This window comes from Lacerta agilis, chromosome 10 (genome assembly GCF_009819535.1).
Source record: "Lacerta agilis isolate rLacAgi1 chromosome 10, rLacAgi1.pri, whole genome shotgun sequence".
Taxonomy (NCBI): domain Eukaryota; kingdom Metazoa; phylum Chordata; class Lepidosauria; order Squamata; family Lacertidae; genus Lacerta; species Lacerta agilis.
The window spans coordinates 32,719,180-32,740,306 of NC_046321.1; the positions used below are offsets into that span (position 1 = coordinate 32,719,180).

The 21,127-nt window shown below is 43.5% G+C and overlaps 1 protein-coding gene across 7 annotated transcripts in view; it reads left to right on the top strand.

The window, feature by feature from the left end:
• ANKS1B (ankyrin repeat and sterile alpha motif domain containing 1B) overlaps positions 1–21,127 on the top strand; it is a 336,209-nt gene that overhangs the window by 129,457 nt on the left and 185,625 nt on the right. For all 7 annotated transcript variants that reach the window (XM_033163008.1, XM_033163011.1, XM_033163012.1 and 4 more), the window contains one exon: positions 17,470–18,038. In XM_033163008.1, the coding sequence (XP_033018899.1) occupies positions 17,470–18,038 (569 nt within the window). The remainder of the gene's footprint in view (positions 1–17,469; positions 18,039–21,127) is intronic.

Sequence of the window (21,127 nt, forward strand, 5' to 3'; positions counted from 1 at the left end):
AACTTGAAAAGCAGTTTCCCGTGCTTGCCATGAATACCCCACTTCCTCTTTCATGGAAGATATGATTCCATGAAAGTACTGAAAAGGGTAGCTAAAATAATTGGAGTACTGATGGTGAATTTCCCCTATGAAGAGCGGCTTAGTCAACTGGAGCTATAAAAAAACCCCATACCATTCCGCATTGATCATGGATAATAATTAATTAGCAATGTCAAGGGAGAACTCATTAACACCGATTGGCAGTTGGTTCACTATGGCATCTTCTATACTTGACCTGGGCTGCAATCGTGTCCATAGGACTCACTAGGACTTACATCTGAATAAACATGCAAAGGATTGCACTGCATGTCTTCCCCTATAACTTGCGAGTTTTCAACCTGTAGCTTGAAATGCATTTCATCTCACAACCATTTTGCTACGTATTTTCTATACTTTCCTTTCATTTTTCTTTTCTTCATTCAGGGTGGATCTTCTTTTTACAGTGTGTGGTCATTATTTCCTATACTGTATGTTCAACAGCACTTAACATCTCACACCAGGTTCTTGGTGCCACAAAGGATTAAGGGCAGGATCACATGCCCTCTTGTTGGTTCATAACCAAATGTTTTTGGGGCATAGGTTTTCAGGACATCTGAAAATTTTATCACTTTCTCAGTTCCAGGATATGCATTTATCATCTATCCAGTTTATGTGAGGATAATTGAAGGCACCCATTACTATAATGCAGGGGTAGCCTATGTGGTCCCTCCAGATGTTGTTGAACTCTTAACTCCCATTGGCCACTGGAATGGCCAGTTGTCACAATTGATGGGATGACACCATGTTGGCTACCTATGCAACATATCCTTCATTGGATGCCTTCCTGATTCTCTGTCTCAAGATCACCTGAAACATTTTGGCCAGGGGGCAATGGTATGACCCCAGTGATGATATCATTTAGGAGCTGGTATTGTCAGTTCTGTGACAGTATCTGACCCTTTTGTGACTTGTGTGACTTTGTGCCCTCATTGACTCTAATCCAGTGAGGGCAGCTGTTAATGGCTTTCACGCTTGAGAAATACCACTTACCTTTCATTTCATGATTTCTAACCACTCATATTTTAGAAAACCTTTCCCCCTGTCCTCACATTTCATGGAAAGCTTCTCTGATTTCTCTTCTCCCCTACCTCACTTCCATTGTGTTCTTGTAACCACATTCCCATGACAGGGTCCTATAGCTGCACAGGAGACAGCAGCACAGGAGACAGTAGAGGTAAGGAACATGTGGTCCTCCAGATGTTATTGGACTCCAACTCCCATCAGCCCCAGCTAGCAGGACCAGCAGTCAGAGAATATGGGAGTTTTAGTCCAGCAACATCTGAAGGGCTACACAGTCCTCCACCTCTTGTCATGAATTATTTTGTGTATGTGGATTCAGCTCCTATGTAAGAAATATGTCTCAACATATACAATTTTTAGTTAATTCTGGAAACTTATTTTAAAAATTCATTTGGATGTAGCTGATATTACCATAAGAAAAAGCACTGCCTGTGTAAGAGGTAATTACAAGGCTATGGAATTGACAATGAAATTAATGCTCTTAGTGTTTATCATACTATTAGCACTTTTTACATACACATTGAATAAATCAGTTTTGTACAGCTGGCTATTAAATAGGAGTCCATTGATTGTATAGAAAATTAGAGAGAAAAAGTTCTCTAAAGGGAAATGGTTTTGCATGCAAATCAGAAGGAATGATAAGCTGGTGTCTGCTGCTATCAAAGGAATGGATGGGGGGGGGGGGCGGCTAACAAGCTTAAACTTAATCCAGACCTCAGATTAATGTGCTGTTGATGAAAAGTACTGCAGATGCAGGTGAGGTGGTTCAGTCTGCTCTTGATTGGGTTGCCTTCCTTTAGAAACAGCACTGGGAATGCTCCTGGATCCATCACTTTCCCATGCTGCCCAGCTGGGATGACTAGGAGCACCTTTCGCCAGCTTGATATTGTTTACCAGCTGCAGGTTCTCCTGTAGAAGACAGAGTTCGTCTCAGTTATCCAAACTTTGGCTACTTTCTGGCTAGACTGTTTCAATGTACTCTACCTGAGACTACTCTATTCCGAACTTAAAAATGGAAAGCATAATGCTGGTGGTCAACAAAAGAGGTTTAAATCTAAAAAAATGTAGTATAAACACCGACAACTGGGAAACACTGGCCTGCAAGCGCTCCAGTTGGAGAATAGCCTTTACCAAAGGTGTCATGGACTTTGAAGACACTCAAACTCAGAACGCAAGGGAGAAATGTGCTAAGAGGAAGGTACGCTTGGCAAATCCACACCGTGATCAACTCCCGCCCGGAAACCAATGTCCCCACTGTGGAAGGACGTGTGGGTCCAGAATTGGTCTCCACAGTCACTTATGGACTCATTTGTTGAAACTGTGTTTATGGAAGACAACCTTACTCGGCTACGAGTGATCACTGAAGAAGAGAATTTGCGAAAATGGTCTAGACACTTTCATAGGTTCAAAATGTAGCTGGCGGACTTTAGTCTGGTGTCTGCAAGTGGGAACATACAATCCAATCCTTTGTCAGCTCCATTGTCTACCTATTTGCTTTGAATTCAAAGTGATACAGTTTTCAGAACAGCACCACCGCAGCAACATATATTTGGATCTAGCCCATTATATTTTATGGTCTCTGTTTTATTTATTTAACCTATGCAACTAGTTGCTCTGAGTACATCAGTGGAAGAGCAGGGTAGTCACTGGCAGAGGAAGGTGGGTGCGGTGGGTACGGTTTGCCCTGGGTGTCATCCCTGGGGGTGACATCGCTACCTCATCTCCCTAGGATGCTTGCTGTGGGTGGCGCCCCCCTGGGATGCTCATCCCACCCCTACAGGTGGCTCGCCCCGCCCCCACAGGTGGCTTGTCCTGCCCCCGGGTGCATAGCATGTGCGCCACTCCAGGTGCCGGAGCAGCTAGCTCTGCCTCTGAGGGTAGGAGCACCAGTAGCATTGGCTGGTGGTCTGTTTGCAGGATGGCTGGATTCAGTAGTGGAATGCTCTTCCTAGGGATACCTCCTGCAGTATTAGTATGATTATTAGATATCATACACTGCAGCATTTTCTGAAACTTCGAGTCTAAATCTTCTAATTTTTGCAATATCCTTAAAAGCCTGCCAGGGCTGCTTCTGGACCAAAATATATATGGGAGGTAATTAGTACATGGCTATCTGCAACAGGATGTCTTGATTCAGGAATGGCAAACCAACCATAGCTGTGCATCATGGACTAAGTAAAACCAAAAGGAGGTATACCTCAAAACACGGGTGTCAAACACAAGGCCCGGGGGCCTAATCCGGCCCGCCAGACCTCGTCATGTGGCCCGCGCGCGCCTCCCTCCCTCCCTCCCTCCCGCACCGGGGAGGGAGGGCGCGCGCACTCACTGCACGCACACAAACACACACGCACAGGCGCGCGCACACAGAGCAACCTCCTTCCCCTTCCCCCTGATCACGTGCCCCACTGCTGCCGGGACGGTCACCAGCACCACCCCCTCCCTGCATCTACACACACACACACACAGCCGCGCAGCTGGCCTCTCTCGTTCCGTCCGCAGCCGGCACAGGCGCTTCCCCTCTGGGAGCCTCACGGAGAAAGAGGCGCCGCGGCGGGGAGGAAGAGAGAAGTAGCAGCCGGCGCCGATCTCCTCCTCCTGTTTCGCCACCGGCGGAGGATCCTTCTCCTTCCTGCTCCTCTTTCCTGCCGCCACTGCCACCGCCTGGAGGTAGCTTTTCTCCTTGGCGTTGCCGGCCGGCTCTCCTCCCTTTCCCTGCACGCCCTTGCGCCGCTCCCTCGGGGGGCCATGGGGCTCCTGTCGCAGGGCTCCCCGCTGAGCTGGGAGAAGACACAGCGCCACGCGGAGCATGTGCGCAAACACGGCATCCTCCAGTTCCTGCACATCTACCGGGCGGTGGGCGAGAGGCACAAGGACGTGCTCAAGTGGGGCGACGAAGTGAGTGAGGGCCGGGGAGATGGACCGGATGGATCCAAGAAGCTGCCTTCCTTCCTCTCCTCTCCTCTCCTCTCCTTCCTTCCTTCTTTCTTTCTCTCTCTTCTTTCTTTCGTCCACCCACCATGGCGCGCTTTTGCTGCCGCTGCTTCAACTTCAACACAACAACCTTGGGAGGTAGACCGCTGGCGGCCCTGCCCTCGCCCAACACCACTGCACGGTGCACATGTTCATAGCTGTCAACTTTTCCCTTTTCTTGCAAGGAATCCTATTCGGAATAAGGGAATTTCCCTTTAAAAAAGGGAAAAGTTGACAGCTATGCATGTTGCATGGGGAGCGAGTTTACTGGGCGTCGACGGGGTTTGCCCTGAGGAAAAAGTTTGGGGTTGTTATGGTTGTTATTGTTATTTGTTAAATTTGTTTGCTGCCCTTGGATCTCAGGATAGTTCACGACATGAAAAAGCACAACATACATAATAAAGCAAACCAATAAGACACACACACACACACGTGGGTTCCCTTGCACCCCCAATTCTGCTGGTTCACACTCAACCGAGACCATTTTTTGCAGTGTGAAACCTGTGTCACCTTGGAAAGCCACAAGCACATCCGATTTAAAGCTTGTGTCTCACATTCGGTTTCAGAAGTGGTTTAAAAGGCTTGTATAGCATCACTTATGAAAATGCCCTTCAGCTTCCCTCCTGCATGTAACAGATTGCTTTGTGCCTGGGTCTTCTCACATGGTGACTATTCAGTAGGCATGGTGCTTGTTTACTAATTAATGGGTTTGTGTATGCTAGTCCTATCAGAAGGGCCATGATTTACACCAGTGCCACCGTGCTCTCCTTTCACCCCGAGTTAAAATGATTGAAGTAGTGCACGGAGTGGACACATAGTCCTACAGATAAAACCAGCCCTTTGAGGGTGACCAAACTGCTGATGCGGCCCCCGATGAATTTGAGTTTGACACCCCTGCCTCAAAAGAACTTAATGAACGTGTATTTGCAGCAGCATTACCCTGCTCATATGATGCTGTGGTGTCCCTTTGGAGAATATCCACAGATACTTTTAACACGTAAGTAAGAAAACAAATAGCACATTCATGCCTACTCAGTAGTAAGTCCCACTGAGTTCAGCCTCCTAAGGCTGAAGATTTCAGTTTTTCATCCACTTACCCCAAAGTAATCCCCATTGAATTCATCCCCGTTGTCATCAGTCATCAGAACTTACTTCTGAGTCGGGACTTCCGGCGAGGTCGCCATCACGGGCGGTCGTGGGTTGCCTCGGCAGCGAGGCGACCCAGTCCAGCCCGGGGGTTGGAGCCTCGCCACCGCTACGCGGGGCTCCGGTGAGGCGCGGGAAGAGCGTCCCGCGCCTCGGGCTCCCTGGCGGGCCCGCTAGGCTCCGCACCCTTCCCTCGTTCCCCCTGTAAAGGGGGAGTGGGGGTGAAGGGAGCGCGGAGCTGGGCCATTAGGGGAAATGCCCCAACCGGGCGGAAAAGCGGCGAGTACTGGCCGTGACGAGTGACGACGTTCTCCCTGAGAGATGAAAGGAAAAGAAGCCCGGAGGTCGTGAGTACTTGATTGGATTAATTGCTGAACTTAAAGACTTAACGATCTGGGAGGCTTTAGACAAAGGAAGTCTGCCTCCCTCCCTTCGGTGGCAAGAAAATAACGGTCTGTGATACTGTTGCTACTGGATGGCTACATTGTTAAGATTTTTTCATAAGTGAGACTTTATAGATCTCCCTTTGGGGAGGAAGAGGATGGAGAATATCCCTTTTGAAAGTTATGGTCTTAGTACCCCGGTTTCAGAGAAAATGGCTACGAAAAGTCTGAGTTGAAGTGGAAAATTACTGTTACAAGATGGACAACATTGAAATAGAAACTGAAATTTGATACCTATGCCCGTCCTCACCATGCTGGGCTTTGTTTTTGAAATTGTTTTGAACTCTGGATTAACTGATGAACAAAGGATTATTATTCTGAAACTGGAACTGCTTAATCAGAAATTGAAGGTTTTGAGTGGAGATATGAAGAAAAATCTATTTCTCACAGAGGAGACCTTTCAGGTATTCGATACTATGGAAGAGAGCCTTGGCAAAGAGCTGAAGGGGATGATTGGAATACTGAGAGAGATGGCTTGGCAACTCCCGGAAAAAGAAACGTCCTTCGGTGGTGGCAGCCCGGGGACGGCGAGGAATGTTATATCCAGCCCCCGAGGTGAGAGCTCAGGAGCGAAAGGCAAGAAATTAAGATTTTTACAAATAGAAGAAGAATGCAGCATTGAATGGGAGAAGCCGAAAGAAGATGAGCAGTGCACCCTGATGTTCGATGCAAGGTCTGTTGGAGACTGTGTCTGGTTCTGTGGAGGTTCAAGAAAAGAGGACAATTTGAGGAGTGGTTCCGGTGTAAGATGGAGAAGGACATTGGACAGAGGGGGGATAGGGTGAAATGTGTTAAGTGCAGAATATAAATGGTTTGCTATGGTAATCTGAAATCGGAGGGATGGGACATTAAGTTTTATTTTATTTTTTAATAAGAAAAGGGATATTTTAAATTTCTATGTTACTAGCAGCAGTTTAAGGGAAAGAAGAATAGTTTAGATTTGATATAAGAATAATATGTTAAGATATAAAGTTATGTTACCAACTATTATGGATCAAGATGTTTGTTTAAATTTGAATTTAAATTTTTTTTGAGAGACGAAGTTATTAAAGTAGAATTTGGATTTGGAACCGAAGGAGAGAAGGCAGGGGAAGTCAACTGTAAAGATTTGAAACTAGAATTTTTTTCATTGTGTGTGAAAAAAAAGAAGAAGAATTGTGGTTATGTTTGTTTTTGTTTTGTATAAATGTGGGTGGGTGATGGTATTTTTTGTTATGGAAAAAACCAATAAATTCTTTATAAAAAAAAAACAGAACTTACTTCTGAGTCAATGTACATATGGTTGCATTACAAGTACTGTTCCTCCCAATTTCTCTTTGCTGTTGAGGGCATCAGGATAGGTTTTCTTTTATTGTCCACTCATCCCCCATCTCCATCAGCTTTATACATCTTTAATTTGAGTCAAAACACATGTATTGTATTCATTTGTATTAAATCAGTGAATTGCAGTTAACCTGGTTTGTAGTACAGAATTTTCATGTCCTCCATTTCTTTTTGTTCTAATATTTGTTTACAACCATAGTGCTGCTGTTTTATACATGAACAGTAGGATTATTCTTTTGCATGAGAATAATAAAATTCAAGGCCATAAGAGGCTTCCCTGGTGTGTCGGTGTTGATGGCGGCATGTAGTTACAAACAGGATGCCTTTATAGATTGTTTGGTGAGGCGGACACTTGTTTTCCCTTGAGAAATAAGCTCTGTAGAGCACTTGCTCAATCAAGAAGCCAGAAATATGTATTCACAACTTCTCAAATGCAGTAGTACCATTTCTAGCTTTAACAGATTGCTACTGTCACACATGCTATCTTGCTTACTTTGCTTGGTTAGCATCATGTAGGCTGCAGAAGCTGTAGAGAATTCAATTCTAGACCAGAAATGTGGGGTTGGATAAAACTTACCTATGCTTTGAATATAACCACTGAAATGTTTATGATAAATTAATATTGAGTCATTTAAGTTCCATTATTTTCAGATTGGCATGAATTCCATATGGAATTCTTTGTAAAATGCAGTCTAATGATTACTCATTAGATTTTGTTTGCTTATTTTAATTTTACCTATTGCAAATATAAATAAACATTGTCAGCTGACATTAATAAAAGTATTCCATGAATCCTAACTTTAAACATAAAAATTAATATTGGCAGTCCCTATGTCCAAATAGTTATCCCAACAAGATTGATGAACATAAGCTATATAGAAAGGGTAGAAAGGTTTTCAAACCTTTTTCAGAGCAGTTGGTGGGTATTTATCATTCCATTAAGTTGCACAGTGTACAATGAAGTCTGTTCCCAGGTAAGAGGGCACAGGATTACAACCTAAGATTTTCTGAATTTTGTATTTAGTGTCCAGCACCAAGTTCAGCATAGACAGTCAAGTTGTGAGGTATTGATGCAAGCCAATATACAGAAGTGCTCTACTCCGATTTGTAAATGGGCAAAGTTACATTCCTAAGAGAAACCAGAGAAAAACAGTGCTTCTTTGATGATATGAAGTTGTTTTATCCCATTGGTTCATCCAGCCCAATACTGTCTATTCTGCCTGGCAGAATATATCCCAGGCAGAGTTCTTTCTCCATTCTAATACCCCAGATCAGTGCTATTTTTCTAGAAAAAAGAGGTGCCAGAACTCACCATGAATGCCTCCCTTGTTCTCTTATAATGGCAATGACACCCACCTAATTGGTGCTGGAACTGAGTTTTGGTAAGTTCCAGCTGAAAAATGTCCTGCCCCAGAGCCTTTTAACTTGAGGTAGTGAAAACTGAATCTAGGACCTTCTGTTTGTAAGCGTATACCTTGCCCCTGAGTATAACTCTTTCCCCAATTACCGCATGACTTTGCCCTTGATATTAAAGTTTATTAATTGCTTTAATATAGTCTCAAAATCTCATGGGTAGATATTGTCTGCCAAGTAGTTACATATCTGTTAGTAAAATAACATATGTTCTGAAGACTTGAGTTATTTGAAAGAAAGAAAAGACCTTAATTATGTAAAAATGATGAAATGATTTGTTCTCCATGTTTTCCTTGATACCTGAACATCATTTTCATTCTTGTCAATTAAAAGGAACTAATTGCATAATTGTTCAAGTTACTAGTTTCTGGGATTAGCACAGAATCCTCCACAACTCTCCTTACCCACTGTTTTTCCTAGTGCTGCAACTAAGAAAGTGGGGAGTTTGGTTAGACAAGCTTTGACAGCTTGTGCCATATAAGCACTTTGTTATAATCTTGATTGGGAGTTCTTTAAAAAGGTACTTAAAAGTATGTTAATGGAACCAATCCACTAATTTTCAAATAAATTTAATTCCATATTATTATTGGGGTTCCATCATTCTATCTCTCTCTCTCTCTTGAATGTTCACATTTAGGAAAATTTGTTTTTAGATAAATTATCTCAGGAAAAAGCATTAGGATCTGGAACAGTGTGGTAGGAGTTGGGATGCCTATCTCATTACACTGATTAGCAAACACATTGAGATACAAATGGCTTATGCATATCCAGTGAGACTTTTAGCTGTTTTCTTCAAACAGTAATTCCATGCTACATCCTTATAAGTCACCTTCCATTTACAATCTAGTTTGTCATGGAACATGAGAGTAGGGTGCCCTACTTTAAGAATACTATCCCCTATTGGAAGACATCCTTCTGGATGCCATTCAGCTCCAGCTCCCATCGTCCCTGCCAGCAGCATCTGTAGTAGCCACAGGCGCTGCATCTCTGCTCTATTTCAAGGGCTATATCACACCCAAGTTCAGTTTTAAAGATAACAAATTCTGAGAAGGAAGAGCCTTGAAGTTGCCTGCTAGCAGTTAGTATCTGGACAGTAGACTGGGCAAGCCTCACAGTTTTCCCCATTATGGTGAGATTTATTTTTTTATTTATAGTCTTTCTAAATTTGCATTTATGGATATACGTTAGTATATGCAAGCTGTTATGCAAATTACTGTATCTTTTCTCCTATGGTGATGTGTAAATAGCCACCCTACATAGGAAGCTGCTGATCTAGAAACAGAAGCCCAAGCCTGGGTTGCATATGCAAACCTAGTCATGAAATTCTTAGACTCCTGGGCATTTTTTAAAGACAGCCTTATACTTTTTGCATATGATATTAAAATATGTATAAGATGTATATAATGCAATGTGCTAGATTCAAAATTTGCATTAAAAAGAGCAAACTCTCAGTAACTTTTTAATATCTTCTGCTGTTGCAAAAAAGGTAAGCAAGAACGGTACCCTTTCCATAAGTTTTAATCAGTATCAGCATGCTTCCTGCGACCTATTGTACTGACACTTATTTATCATGATTCATTTTCAAAATTATCCCTGTGAAATTTGGAACTGTATTTATGGCAGGTGAAATTAAATGAACTGCTGAAACTAAGGTCACTATTGTTGAAGAGCAAGTTGAATACAGCCATAATTAAATGCAGATAGACTGTACAATGAAACGAATGACCTAGTGTATTGTACTCCACTGACAAAGAAACAGTCAACGGTCTGTCATCTTAGTATGAACATGAAAGAAGCTTTCTAAAGCTTTGAACAGTGAATTTATAGAGCTATTAAAGATGATAGAAAAAGTCAGTTGTGTTAGTTATGAAATGGATTTATTTCTGATTATTCAGACATGTGCATCCACACAACCAAAACGTCCAGTGCTTAGGTGTTTTCCCCATTTTCCATCACCTTGCAGCAATCTCTAATATTGTGTTGGATGCTACATTAGAAGGTCCTTCCATCCCCAAGTAGTTTGCAGGAAGCAGTAGAAGCTGCACTGCAGTGTGGAAGATGTCACACACACACACACACACACACACACACACACACACACCTCAGTAGAGTAAAACATGGCATTTGACAAATCATATTAATTTCCATTTTTGTAAGATCTCTCTATTTGTCTTTTTATGCTCTTATTTTTTGCTTTCCTTTTTCGTAATGTCAAAAAAGTGCAGTGGGGAGATCAGGAATCAAAGAAAAAGAAATTATCTCTCCTCTTTTATTAGACAAAATGTGTTTTCACCACATATAAAGAAAATCAGATTAGATTTTTTTTTTGAGGCAAGCAGCACGTGAGAACTTTTAAGCAGGTGTAATTTCCTTCTGAGTCCTATTGTTGTTGCACTGGAGTAGTTTGCCATATTCTTGAGGGAGGGAAATGATTTTCTAACCTAAATATTTCAAGAGACTGGAGGTTAAAACTGAATTGCGTGCCAAGGCCCCGTGACCCTCAGTTCTCTAGAAGATAAATAAACACAGAGACAAGTGGATTTTGGTTTATGGGTTCAAATAGGCCACAACTTTATTGGTTACAGAAGTGAGCAGTTTGGCTTAGGCACTGGCTGAAGCCAGGCTATATCTCGGCTCCTGCCCATCTGCAGGAAGTCCAAGTAAAGGTAAACCACCAATAGGGGGAGCCCTATGACTTACTTCAAATAGGGGCACCCCGAGGGGTCCCTGCTAGGTTCGTGGCATGGCCCTAGTCCATGTCTGGGCATTGCACAGAATCCATACCTGGCAAAAGTTGATGAGACGGAGGGTCCTGGCTGCACCACAGTTAAATATCCCACAGGTGATATTTAACTAGTAGTGGGGTGGGGGATGACTATAGAGTTTGGGGCCCTGAAAAGTCTAGGAATACACACAGGCTGCAATCATAACCCCTCTTAGATGAGAGTAAACACCACTGAATTCAATAAGATTTACCTCTGCGTTGACATGGTTAAGATTGTGTTGTTGGCTCCTAATTTAGCAGCAGCTGGAAATAGGGAGAGTGAGTAACTAGCAGAATAGGCAAAGCCAGAAGGCTGAGATTCTAAGCAGGTATTTATGTGCCAGAGATAATTTGCTTACCAATTTGTTTCAAGCAAAGTATTTTCTTTTTGAAGTATTAACAATATTGTTTTTGAAACATTTATTCATCATAATTAATTCAGTCAAATTTTAGTACATACTCCATTTACTTTTGCTGGCAAATCATCCTTGCTTCACACAGGAAATAAATTGAGTATTCAGGGTTCTTTCAAAGCTGGAAACTCTGAAACAATACAAAGATAACTGAAGAGGCTAATAAATTTTAAGAGCCACAACAAAGCATTGCTTAATGTAGTTCTTTTTGAACAAAAATGGATAGTTGTTTGTTGGGTTACCCTGTGGTGTCCAAACTTTTTTCAAAGAGGGCCAGATTTGATGAAGTGAAGGGCCGTAAGGGCCAACCAAAGTCGTTGAGCTTTTTTTAGGATTGAAGTTGTTGAGGTTGTTTTTTAGGATTTTACCCCAGGAAATAAACTGCCACAGGGGCCAGATTAAGCCGACCAGCGGGCCAAATTAGGCCCCCGAAACGGACTTGGACATGCTTGGTTTACTTACACAAAGTAGTTCAGTACTAAAGTAAGCAGTACGGAACCAAATAAAAGTGGTTTCGCCTTCCTTGTTCCTACTAGAAATAGGATCATACTTTTTTAATAGACTGCGCCACTTCAGCAAAAGCCAATCCATGGAATAAGACCACCAGCCACAGCAAACAGATAATAATACATATTGAAATTGCCTAAATCAAAAATTGAAGCAAATTTGAGCATTCTGCCTCCAGCTAAACATCTGAGAAATATTGAGAAAACCCAAAGCTAGTTTTGATATAACTTGGGAAGCGGAAGCCGGCACATACCTACTTTAACTAGGGAAAGTCCACTGGCAAAATCTGAAGGGCATTTGGTAGGGATGAAAGAATTTCACCCATTATGTTCCTTTCTTGTTCTTCTGGTTCACTTGTCTGAGTTCATCCTAATATTTTGTATCTTAACTGTCTAGAACATCTTGTCTCACTACTGTCAATACTCACAGTTCCTTATTAGTCTGCTTGGGGGGTGGGGGTTGTTTGTTTATTCCCTGCCCTTCTTTCAGGTAGAAACAACTACTTTATTTTTTAGTAGTCTTTGGTGTCAGGCTTCAAAATTCACAAGCACTCTACCATCCAAGTTCGCTGTTAGAAGGACTAAGTCATGTTTTTCTGCTCTTTGGTGTGCTTTTCATATGTTATGATACAGTTTGGTGTCAGGGTTCAAATCCCCACTTAGCCATAAAGCTCAGTGGATGTCCTTGGGCCAGTCATGATCTCTCAGCCTAATCTACCTCAGAGGGTTGTTATTGGTGGTGCAATGAAAAACCAGATATTTAGAAAGGAGATAGCCTGGATGCCAGGATCCAAGGTTGGGGCAATTACTCTTTAGTGAGAGAATCCCAGCAGAGATTTAAAATTACAAAATATGCAGCAAAGCAAAGCATGGAAATGTAGGCTGTAAAACCTTAAAATGTGCCCTTTAAAATGAATTCCAAAGTTTTCCTCTTCCCTTAGCATAGGGAAAAGACCACATGGTTGGGAAGTTAAAAATGGTTTACTTACAAACTCTCTAAAGGTTGGGTTCATGTGCATCAGAAAAGGTTGCACAGGCAGTAAAACTTGGCTTAGTTACAAAGTGTTGAAAGTTCCTAAATTATATAGGAACTCAAGAGTGGTTATATGAGGCTAGTTACGCCACGGTTGTGAGGATAAAATGAGGAAGGAAGAACTACCTGTGCTACCTTCAGCTCCTTGGAGGAAAGGTGGGATATAAATATAATAAATAAAATTTAAAAAGCATGATTTCATTCATACCAATTATTTTAATATAGCAGTGTTTTAAAAACAGAAAGTAACTAGCTGTCCTTTGCCTTGCATTATTCTTAAACAAGCATCTCCATTTTCTGCAAACATATTAGAGGAAAGCATAAGGGGGGTTGCAAAAATGTTCTGCAGTTCTTGCCATCATTGGCTGCCAATCATTCCAGTGATTATGCAGCAATCATTGCTGGTGTTACATTTATAGATAGGTGATCCAGATTTATATCACCAAAATTTCTTTCTGGATCAAGCATAGAAAGAATTTAAATAGATTAGTAGCACAGGTGTCATAATGTGCTTGTTACCATAGCTATGGCACACATTTCAAGCAGGGGATTTTATTCCACGCTAAAATCTCTTGCTATGGCAACTGCAGTGCTGCTTATTGATAAAATGTGGTAGATATAATTGATTCACTGCATGTTAAGGCATTTTTCTACAAACATTTACTCATCTAATGAATATATTCATGTTTTGAAATGCACATCTTTATTCTATAGGTGTGAATGATTCAGTTAACATCACATTGACAATTACAAAAATTGCAATTTTATTATTTTTAGTATATTGTTCAATTCTGCCACGTATGGATCATAACTGGAAGTAGGGGTTTTAGACTGATGCAGCGTGTACACTATGGAAAAACTGAATGCAAAAGAAACATGTGCTTCAGGGGAAAATGTGGGCACATCCATGGGAAGGGTAGGACTGTATCAGCATATAAATTAGCCTTGATATGCAATTTACTGTGTTGTAAACCATTTTGTTTTCATATGTGATATTTGCAAATGAGTAATTCAGGAATGTGAGGAAAAAGCAAAACCAAAGTGGTTGCTTTTTGACTTTTATTCAATGTATCATTGAATACACACACACACACACACACACACACACACGGAATGTGGAATATGTATTCACAATCAGAAACTACTTCACTGCTGTAACTCCGAAGAGGAAGGGAGTCAGCTAGAAGACTGGGTCTGAAAACAGCAATAATATTAGAAATGCTTTAGAAGCGAAATGATGTGTATGGTTTTCATTACAGAATTATATAAAGAAATGAAATTGGGCAGGAGCTCAAACATATTATCTTGGCCTTACCCGCCTCCCTCCACCCTGTTGAAAAACATGTCTTCCCTAAGGGGTTTATTCAAATTCAGTGCTTAAACAGATTAACAATTTACCCTGAATCAGAACCAAGGTGAAGCTGATTCAAAATACCATCAGATGTACTAAAACGGAATATTTGGGATATTTTTAAAATAAGAGTTCTTTAACTCCTATCATATATTTTAAAAAACCAAAACCCTTAAGCTAAAACAGCTTTGTATTTTTAGATACTTACAAATAAAAAAGTTCCAGTATGGCTAGATGGTTTCAAATTTTCTACATAAATACAAATTGCACAAATTTATTCTCGGAAATGCATTTAGAATCAATATCAAATCAATAGAATAACAGAGCAACTAATCCTATGGCAACTATTCTTTTGCTTACTGGCCCTTCTTCTGATTCAGTGCTGTATGTCTGAGAGGTTGTGTGTCCATTTTTTTGACATGTCTATGCTTGGGTTGAAAGCAGATTGGTAGACCATAGGCAGAGAAAATGTTTGGCAAACTAGTAAGGTGCGCTGCCAAAGCAGGAATGGGGCACTTCAGACTTGAGGGCCAGATACAGCCCTCCCAGCCACTGGTGGAGGAAGAGGAGTGCAGGGGGAGCGCACCACCCCCGGCAACGGATCCCAGTGGGGCGCCATCGCAGCTGCCCCCCGCCCGCATTGGGTGCCCCACCCCTGCAGGCGGCACATCCCGCCCCCGCCTGCTCCCCCCCCCCCAGTGCTGGAGCATGAAGCTCTGCCATTGCTCCCAGCTGCTCTACCTGCTGCTTGGGACTTGCCCACACCACACACCCTGTGCCAATGTGCCATGCTCCCTTACCGGCCATGCTTTTCACCCCGCTTGAGTTTTTTGTCTAGCTGGAATGTGCTCTTGAATTCTGCTTGCCCGGTTTTGCCTCCACTGGCATGTGACTCCCCAGAGGTTGCCTGGAAGGGAAGGTTTCCCACCTCTTGCCTAAAGTTTTGGGATGTGGGAAGCAAGATTGAAATCCTATCCAGCCAAGAAGCTTCCCATCCCCACCTAGTATAAGAAGCATTTTGAATTGCATTGGGCAATCCTCTTTCTCTTAGGTCACCTTTCCTTATGGGAACTGTGACGGGCAGCAGAGCCAGGCCAGAGTCTGGGGACGCAGTCCCTCAGAAACTCCACCAGAGTGCTGGAGCCTCTCTCTGATTGGCTACCAAGATAGTAGCCAGAAGTGGGTGGAGCAGCACTCTGGGAGAGAGAATAAAAGGAGCAGTTTCTGAGGGAGAGAGTTAGATAGGGACAGACAGTGCTTTTTTCAGGGGGTACTCAAGGGTACGCACACCTGCACCTCTTTTGTTGTTGTTAAAAAGTGTGGCACTTACTGTGACAACTTCATGATGAGTACAGACACCTATTTTTCTAGAAAAAAAGCACTGGGGACAGAGAGAAGGCTTGATTTGAGATGGGAGATAGCAATTTGCATAGGGTTTGTCTGAAGGAAACTGGTTCTGATTTGAGTTAGGAAAACCAGGTTGAGTGTCTGGGGAAGGTATACAGACAGGAGTTAACTGGAGGGCTGAGTAGAGCCAGGAGAGGTAGAACCTGGGTCTCATTCTAGCCAGGAGGGGAGAGTACTTCTAGGTAAAGAAGTATCCCAAACCAGTAACAAGGAGTGAGGTGATCCCCTGGGTCTGTTAAACTGATTAGAATACCTCAGGAGTGGGATTGCTTTAAAAAAAAAAAGTGGGTAACTGACTTCGCTTGTGAACCAAATTAATAAACTTTGTTAAAAGCATTGTCTTGAAGCATCTGCCTGACTTAAGTGTAAGGACCTAGGAAACAGCCCTTACTGAAGTGTGATTTTGAGCAAAGGGAGTTTAAGAGAAGCTGGGCCTGTACTACTGTGTTTAAGCCTGTGACACCCTTATATTTAGTTTAAGTAATAACTTCTACCTGAAAAAACACATCTCCTGACCCAACTTTGTTTCACCAACTTCCTTTTTTTAAAAAATTAAGCTTTCCTTGTTTGATTAACTCCTGCCTGAGACACCCTGAACCACAGTTTCCCTTACACGAGGCCCCCACCCAGGTAGCCTGTGATAAATTGTAGACATTCATTTAATTGGTAACATGAGGTAGGTCCACTATATTTAATTGGGGGCAGTTAGCAGGGTAAGCCCGCTACAGGGAACAATTTCAGAGGGATGTCTGTGTTAATCTGTTAGGTTCTTGTAGCACCAGAAAGACTAGCACATGTATTGCAGCACAAGCATTTGTAGACCAGGATCCACTAAAATATATTGGTGTGGAGTGAGGGAGGACATTGTAAATAAATGTAAGAAGTCACTGACTTCACCCCTTGTATTTCATGGTATTTCCACAGGACTCAGATAAACAGCTGCAAATAAAACATTTTATGTGTGTTTAAAGTGGATTGTGACATGAGATGGCGATGGTGAGCCTGATGGAAAATTCAACATATTTTCAAAAACACTTAAAAATATATATTTCAGAACGGTTTTTATATGTGTGTAGATTCCACCTGTTTGTCCTGCTGCTGGCTATTTGTTTCCTCTGTACCAATGTGTACAGTTAAAGATCTGCCAATGAGGCTGATAATTCTTCATATGATGAAGTGGGTTCTAGTTCCCAAAATTATGAAACAATAAAATTGTTCAAAGTTTTCAAAGTGTTTTGTTTTGTGTCCTCGTCATTAGTTGTTTTTTTTAAAAAAAATAAAGCTAAAAACACGTCATGAGCTTCTAAAGAAAGGTAACTAAGTCAGTTCCTATACCAATGTAGCAAAGCAAGTAAATAAATATTTCCCCTTCCCCCTCTCTTCTGTTGTGCCAAGGTTTATTTACAATTAGTCCTAGTCAGTTAGTATAGTCAAGGAAATGATATGCAAATACATTTTTCTTTGGCAAGTGGCATCAGGTATTTTTAAATGTACACAATAAGCAACATGCTAAAATTATTATTTTGTTGAAGGAGAGGTTTGTTTCCATTTTGAAGAATATTTGATAAAAATAATAATTGAAATAAACATTTTATATTACAGGAACTCAACAAACCTCCATTGAAAGTGAGCAACTTGAAGCACACTCTGTTGAACAGTTTGCTGGCCTACTTCATGGATCATCACCTGCTTGTGACCCACCTGAAAACCCACTTCAGCTATATAGAACAGGGAGCCCAGCTGATGAATTCTACCACAAAAATTCAATCCAAAGTATTTTGAATTCAGCACAGCTGCAACAGGAAAACAGCACTGATATTTCAGTTAAAAAGAAAAAACCACCCATTTTAAGCAGAACTATATTTCCTTCTAAAAGTAATCTAGGAGAAACTAACACACTGGCTGGCATCACAAGAACTGGGGATCAGTGGGTTGTTAATGCTGCAGGGTTTGTGGAACGTGCTTGCACACTTGGGAGGATACGATCTTTGCCAAAGACTCTTCTTGACATGCATTTATCCAAATATGTTTCAAAATCAGACTCTAATCTGATTTCCTACCCATCTAATGAGCAAAAAGCAAGAAGAAATTGGAATGAATCTACAGTAGACCCGGAAAGCTCTAGAAGAAATTCTGAAAGAACACCATCCTTTACTTCAGAATGGGAAGAAGTAAGCCTCTGATGTTTTTATACTATACATACTGTAAGGGTTCTGCTGTGGTTTCTCGCAAGTAAATATGCTTGACTCAGGTCCCGTATATTTGCAGGTTTTATTGTGCAGATATGTACAGTGCAGAGCTCAAAAGTCCATGACCAGCTTAGTCACTTTCAGATCCCGGAAGTGGCACTTTTCGGGAACGGCCCTAACATAAGAACTTGGGCACCCCCCACTCTCCTCCTACCCTCCTTGCGATTGACACCCCTACGTAATTGGGGTAATGGAACTGTCATTGCTCCCTCTTGTCTGTGCCCGCTGAGTGGGTGTTGTGTCTCTGGAGCAGCCCCCAGCCCCCTCTCCGCTGGACTGCTTTCCTGCCTGTCGCTCCCGCTGGAGATTCCCCTGCTATCCCCACGGTACTGAGGCTCTCTATCCCCTAACAGCCCCTGCACTGCCCCACTGGGCGCTGCCTGTTCCCTGACACATACATACATGAAAGATAGGAGAATGTGATGGAGAGCCCTGAATCAAAATTCAGAGAGTTGAATGTCATCTCCAGTTTTAAAGGGATTGGGAAGCAGATTGATAGGAAGGACCTCTTCCTGACACACTTGGAAGTTGCTACTAGTTAGAGCAGACCAACTTTTATCAGCCAACTGTCCTCCGGGTTCTTTGGACTATGGAAGTGAGGTATGGACAGTGGCAACATGAGAACATGCCTTTTAAGAGGTGGCTCCCCATTTGTGGAATAGCAAGCATTGTTGTTGTTCAGTCGTTCAGTCGTGTCCGACTCTTCGTGACCCCATGGACCAGAGCACGCCAGGCACGCCTATCCTTCACTGCCTCTCGCAGTTTGGCCAAACTCATGTTAGTAGCTTCAAGAACACTGTCCAACCATCTCATCCTCTGTCGTCCCCTTCTCCTTGTGCCCTCCATCTTTCCCAACATCAGGGTCTTTTCTAGGGATTCTTCTCTTCTCATGAGGTAGCAAGCATACCTAGCACCATTGCTTTCTGTTTAGGTGCCAGGCAAAAACATTCTTATTTCTCTTACGCACAGCAACCCAGGCCATCTGGGCGGGGAGGGGGGGTTGCAGTGATTTTTAGGAAGTCATTAGTTTGCACCAGGCGTCCTATTGGGAAGACCCAGTTTTCTGAGTGCATGTTCTGGAAGTTGGGCAATAGGGGCAGTACAGGATTCCTTTTGGTGTACCGACCTCCCCGCTGCACCAAGGATTCCCTGCCCGAGCTGCTTCAGGTCGTGGCGGATATGCTCCTGGAGACACCTAGTCTGGTTGTCTTAGGGGATTTTAACATCCATGCCGACACGACCTTACAAGGGGCCGCTCGGGACTTCGTGGAAAGCATGGCCTCCATGGGGCTGTCCCTGAATAAGTCTGGTCCAACTCATAGCCGCGGACATGCCTTAGACCTGGTGTTTACCTCTATGGATGTTGGTGATCTGACACTAAGTAAAAGTGAAACAAAAGAAGTGCCATGGTCAGATCACTTCCTGGTGCAACTGGACTTCTCTGCGACCCTTCCCCTCTGCAGGGAGGTGGGACCGATTCAGATGGTCCGCCCCCGCTACTTAATGGATCCAATTGGTTTCCAGAGAGTGGTAGGGGATGCATTATCCCATGTTGATGGCCTTTCAGTTGATTCCCTGGTGGCCCGCTGGAATGCGGAGTTAACCAGGGCTATTGACTGTCTGGCTCCGAAGCGTCCTCTCCGATTGCATGGAGCCCGGACAGCTCCGTGGTTTTCCCCGGAGCTGAGGGCGATGAAACAGTCGCTGAGACGGCTAGAGCGCCGGTGGCGGAAAACTCATTCTGAATCAGACCGGACACGGGCTAGAGCTCAACTTCGAGCCTACCAAGTGGCAATGGCGACAGCGAAGAGGACCTTCTTCGCTTTTTCTATTGCATCTGCAGAAAACAGCAGCAGGAGACTCTTCCAGGTGGTTCGCAACCTAGCAGAACCACCTTTGTCACCGGGGTCTGGTAGGGACCCCAAGATCTCCTGCAATGCTTTTGCAAAGTTTTTTGCAGATAAAGTCGCTCAGATTCAGAAGGAGGTAGACTCCACCGTGGGAGCAGGGCCGGGGCGGGAGAGTGCTAGAGCCCTGTCTAGTCATGTTTCATGGGATCAATTCCAATCTGTTACCTCCGAGGATGTGGACAGGCTGCTTGGACGAGTGAAACCGACCACCTGTCTCCTAGATCCTTGCCCATCCTGGCTTATAAAAGCTAGCCGGGAAGGGCTGGGCGATGGCCTCTGCGCGGTGGTGAATGCTTCCCTCTGCGAGGGAATCTTTCCAGACCCGCTGAAAGAGGTGGTCATTAAACCGCTTCTTAAAAAAACATCTCTAGACCCGGCCAATATGGCCAACTATCGCCCAGTCTCAAATTTACCATTCTTGGGCAAGGTGATTGAGCGGGTGGTTGCTGAACAACTCCAAGCACGCCTGGAAGATGCGGACCATTTGGATCCCTTCCAATCAGGATTCAGGCCTCATCATGGGACTGAAACTGCCTTGGTCGCGCTGGTTGATGATCTCCGGCGGGCTAGGGACAAAGGTGAGAGCTGTTTCCTGGTTCTGCTGGATCTCTCAGCGGCCTTTGACACCATCGATCATAACATCCTTCTGGACCGGCTAGAGGGGTTGGGAGCTGGGGGCACTGTTATACAGTGGTTCCGCTCTTTCCTCCTGGGCCGTGTTCAGAAAGTGGTGGTGGGGGATGAGTGTTCAGACCCCTGGGCTCTCACTTGTGGGGTGCCTCAGGGTTCTGTCCTCTCCCCCATGCTTTTTAATATCTATATGAAGCCGCTGGGAGAGATCATCAGGGGGTTTGGGTTGGGTGTTCATCAATATGCAGATGACACCCAGCTCTACCTCTCTTTTAAATCAGAACCAGTGAAGGCGGTGAAGGTCCTGTGTGAGTGCCTGGAGGCTGTTGGAGGATGGATGGCGGCTAACAGATTGAGGTTGAATCCTGACAAGACAGAAGTACTGTTTTTGGGGGACAGGAGGCGGGCGGGTGTGGGGGACTCCCTGGTCCTGAATGGGGTAACTGTGCCCCTGAAGGACCAGGTGCGCAG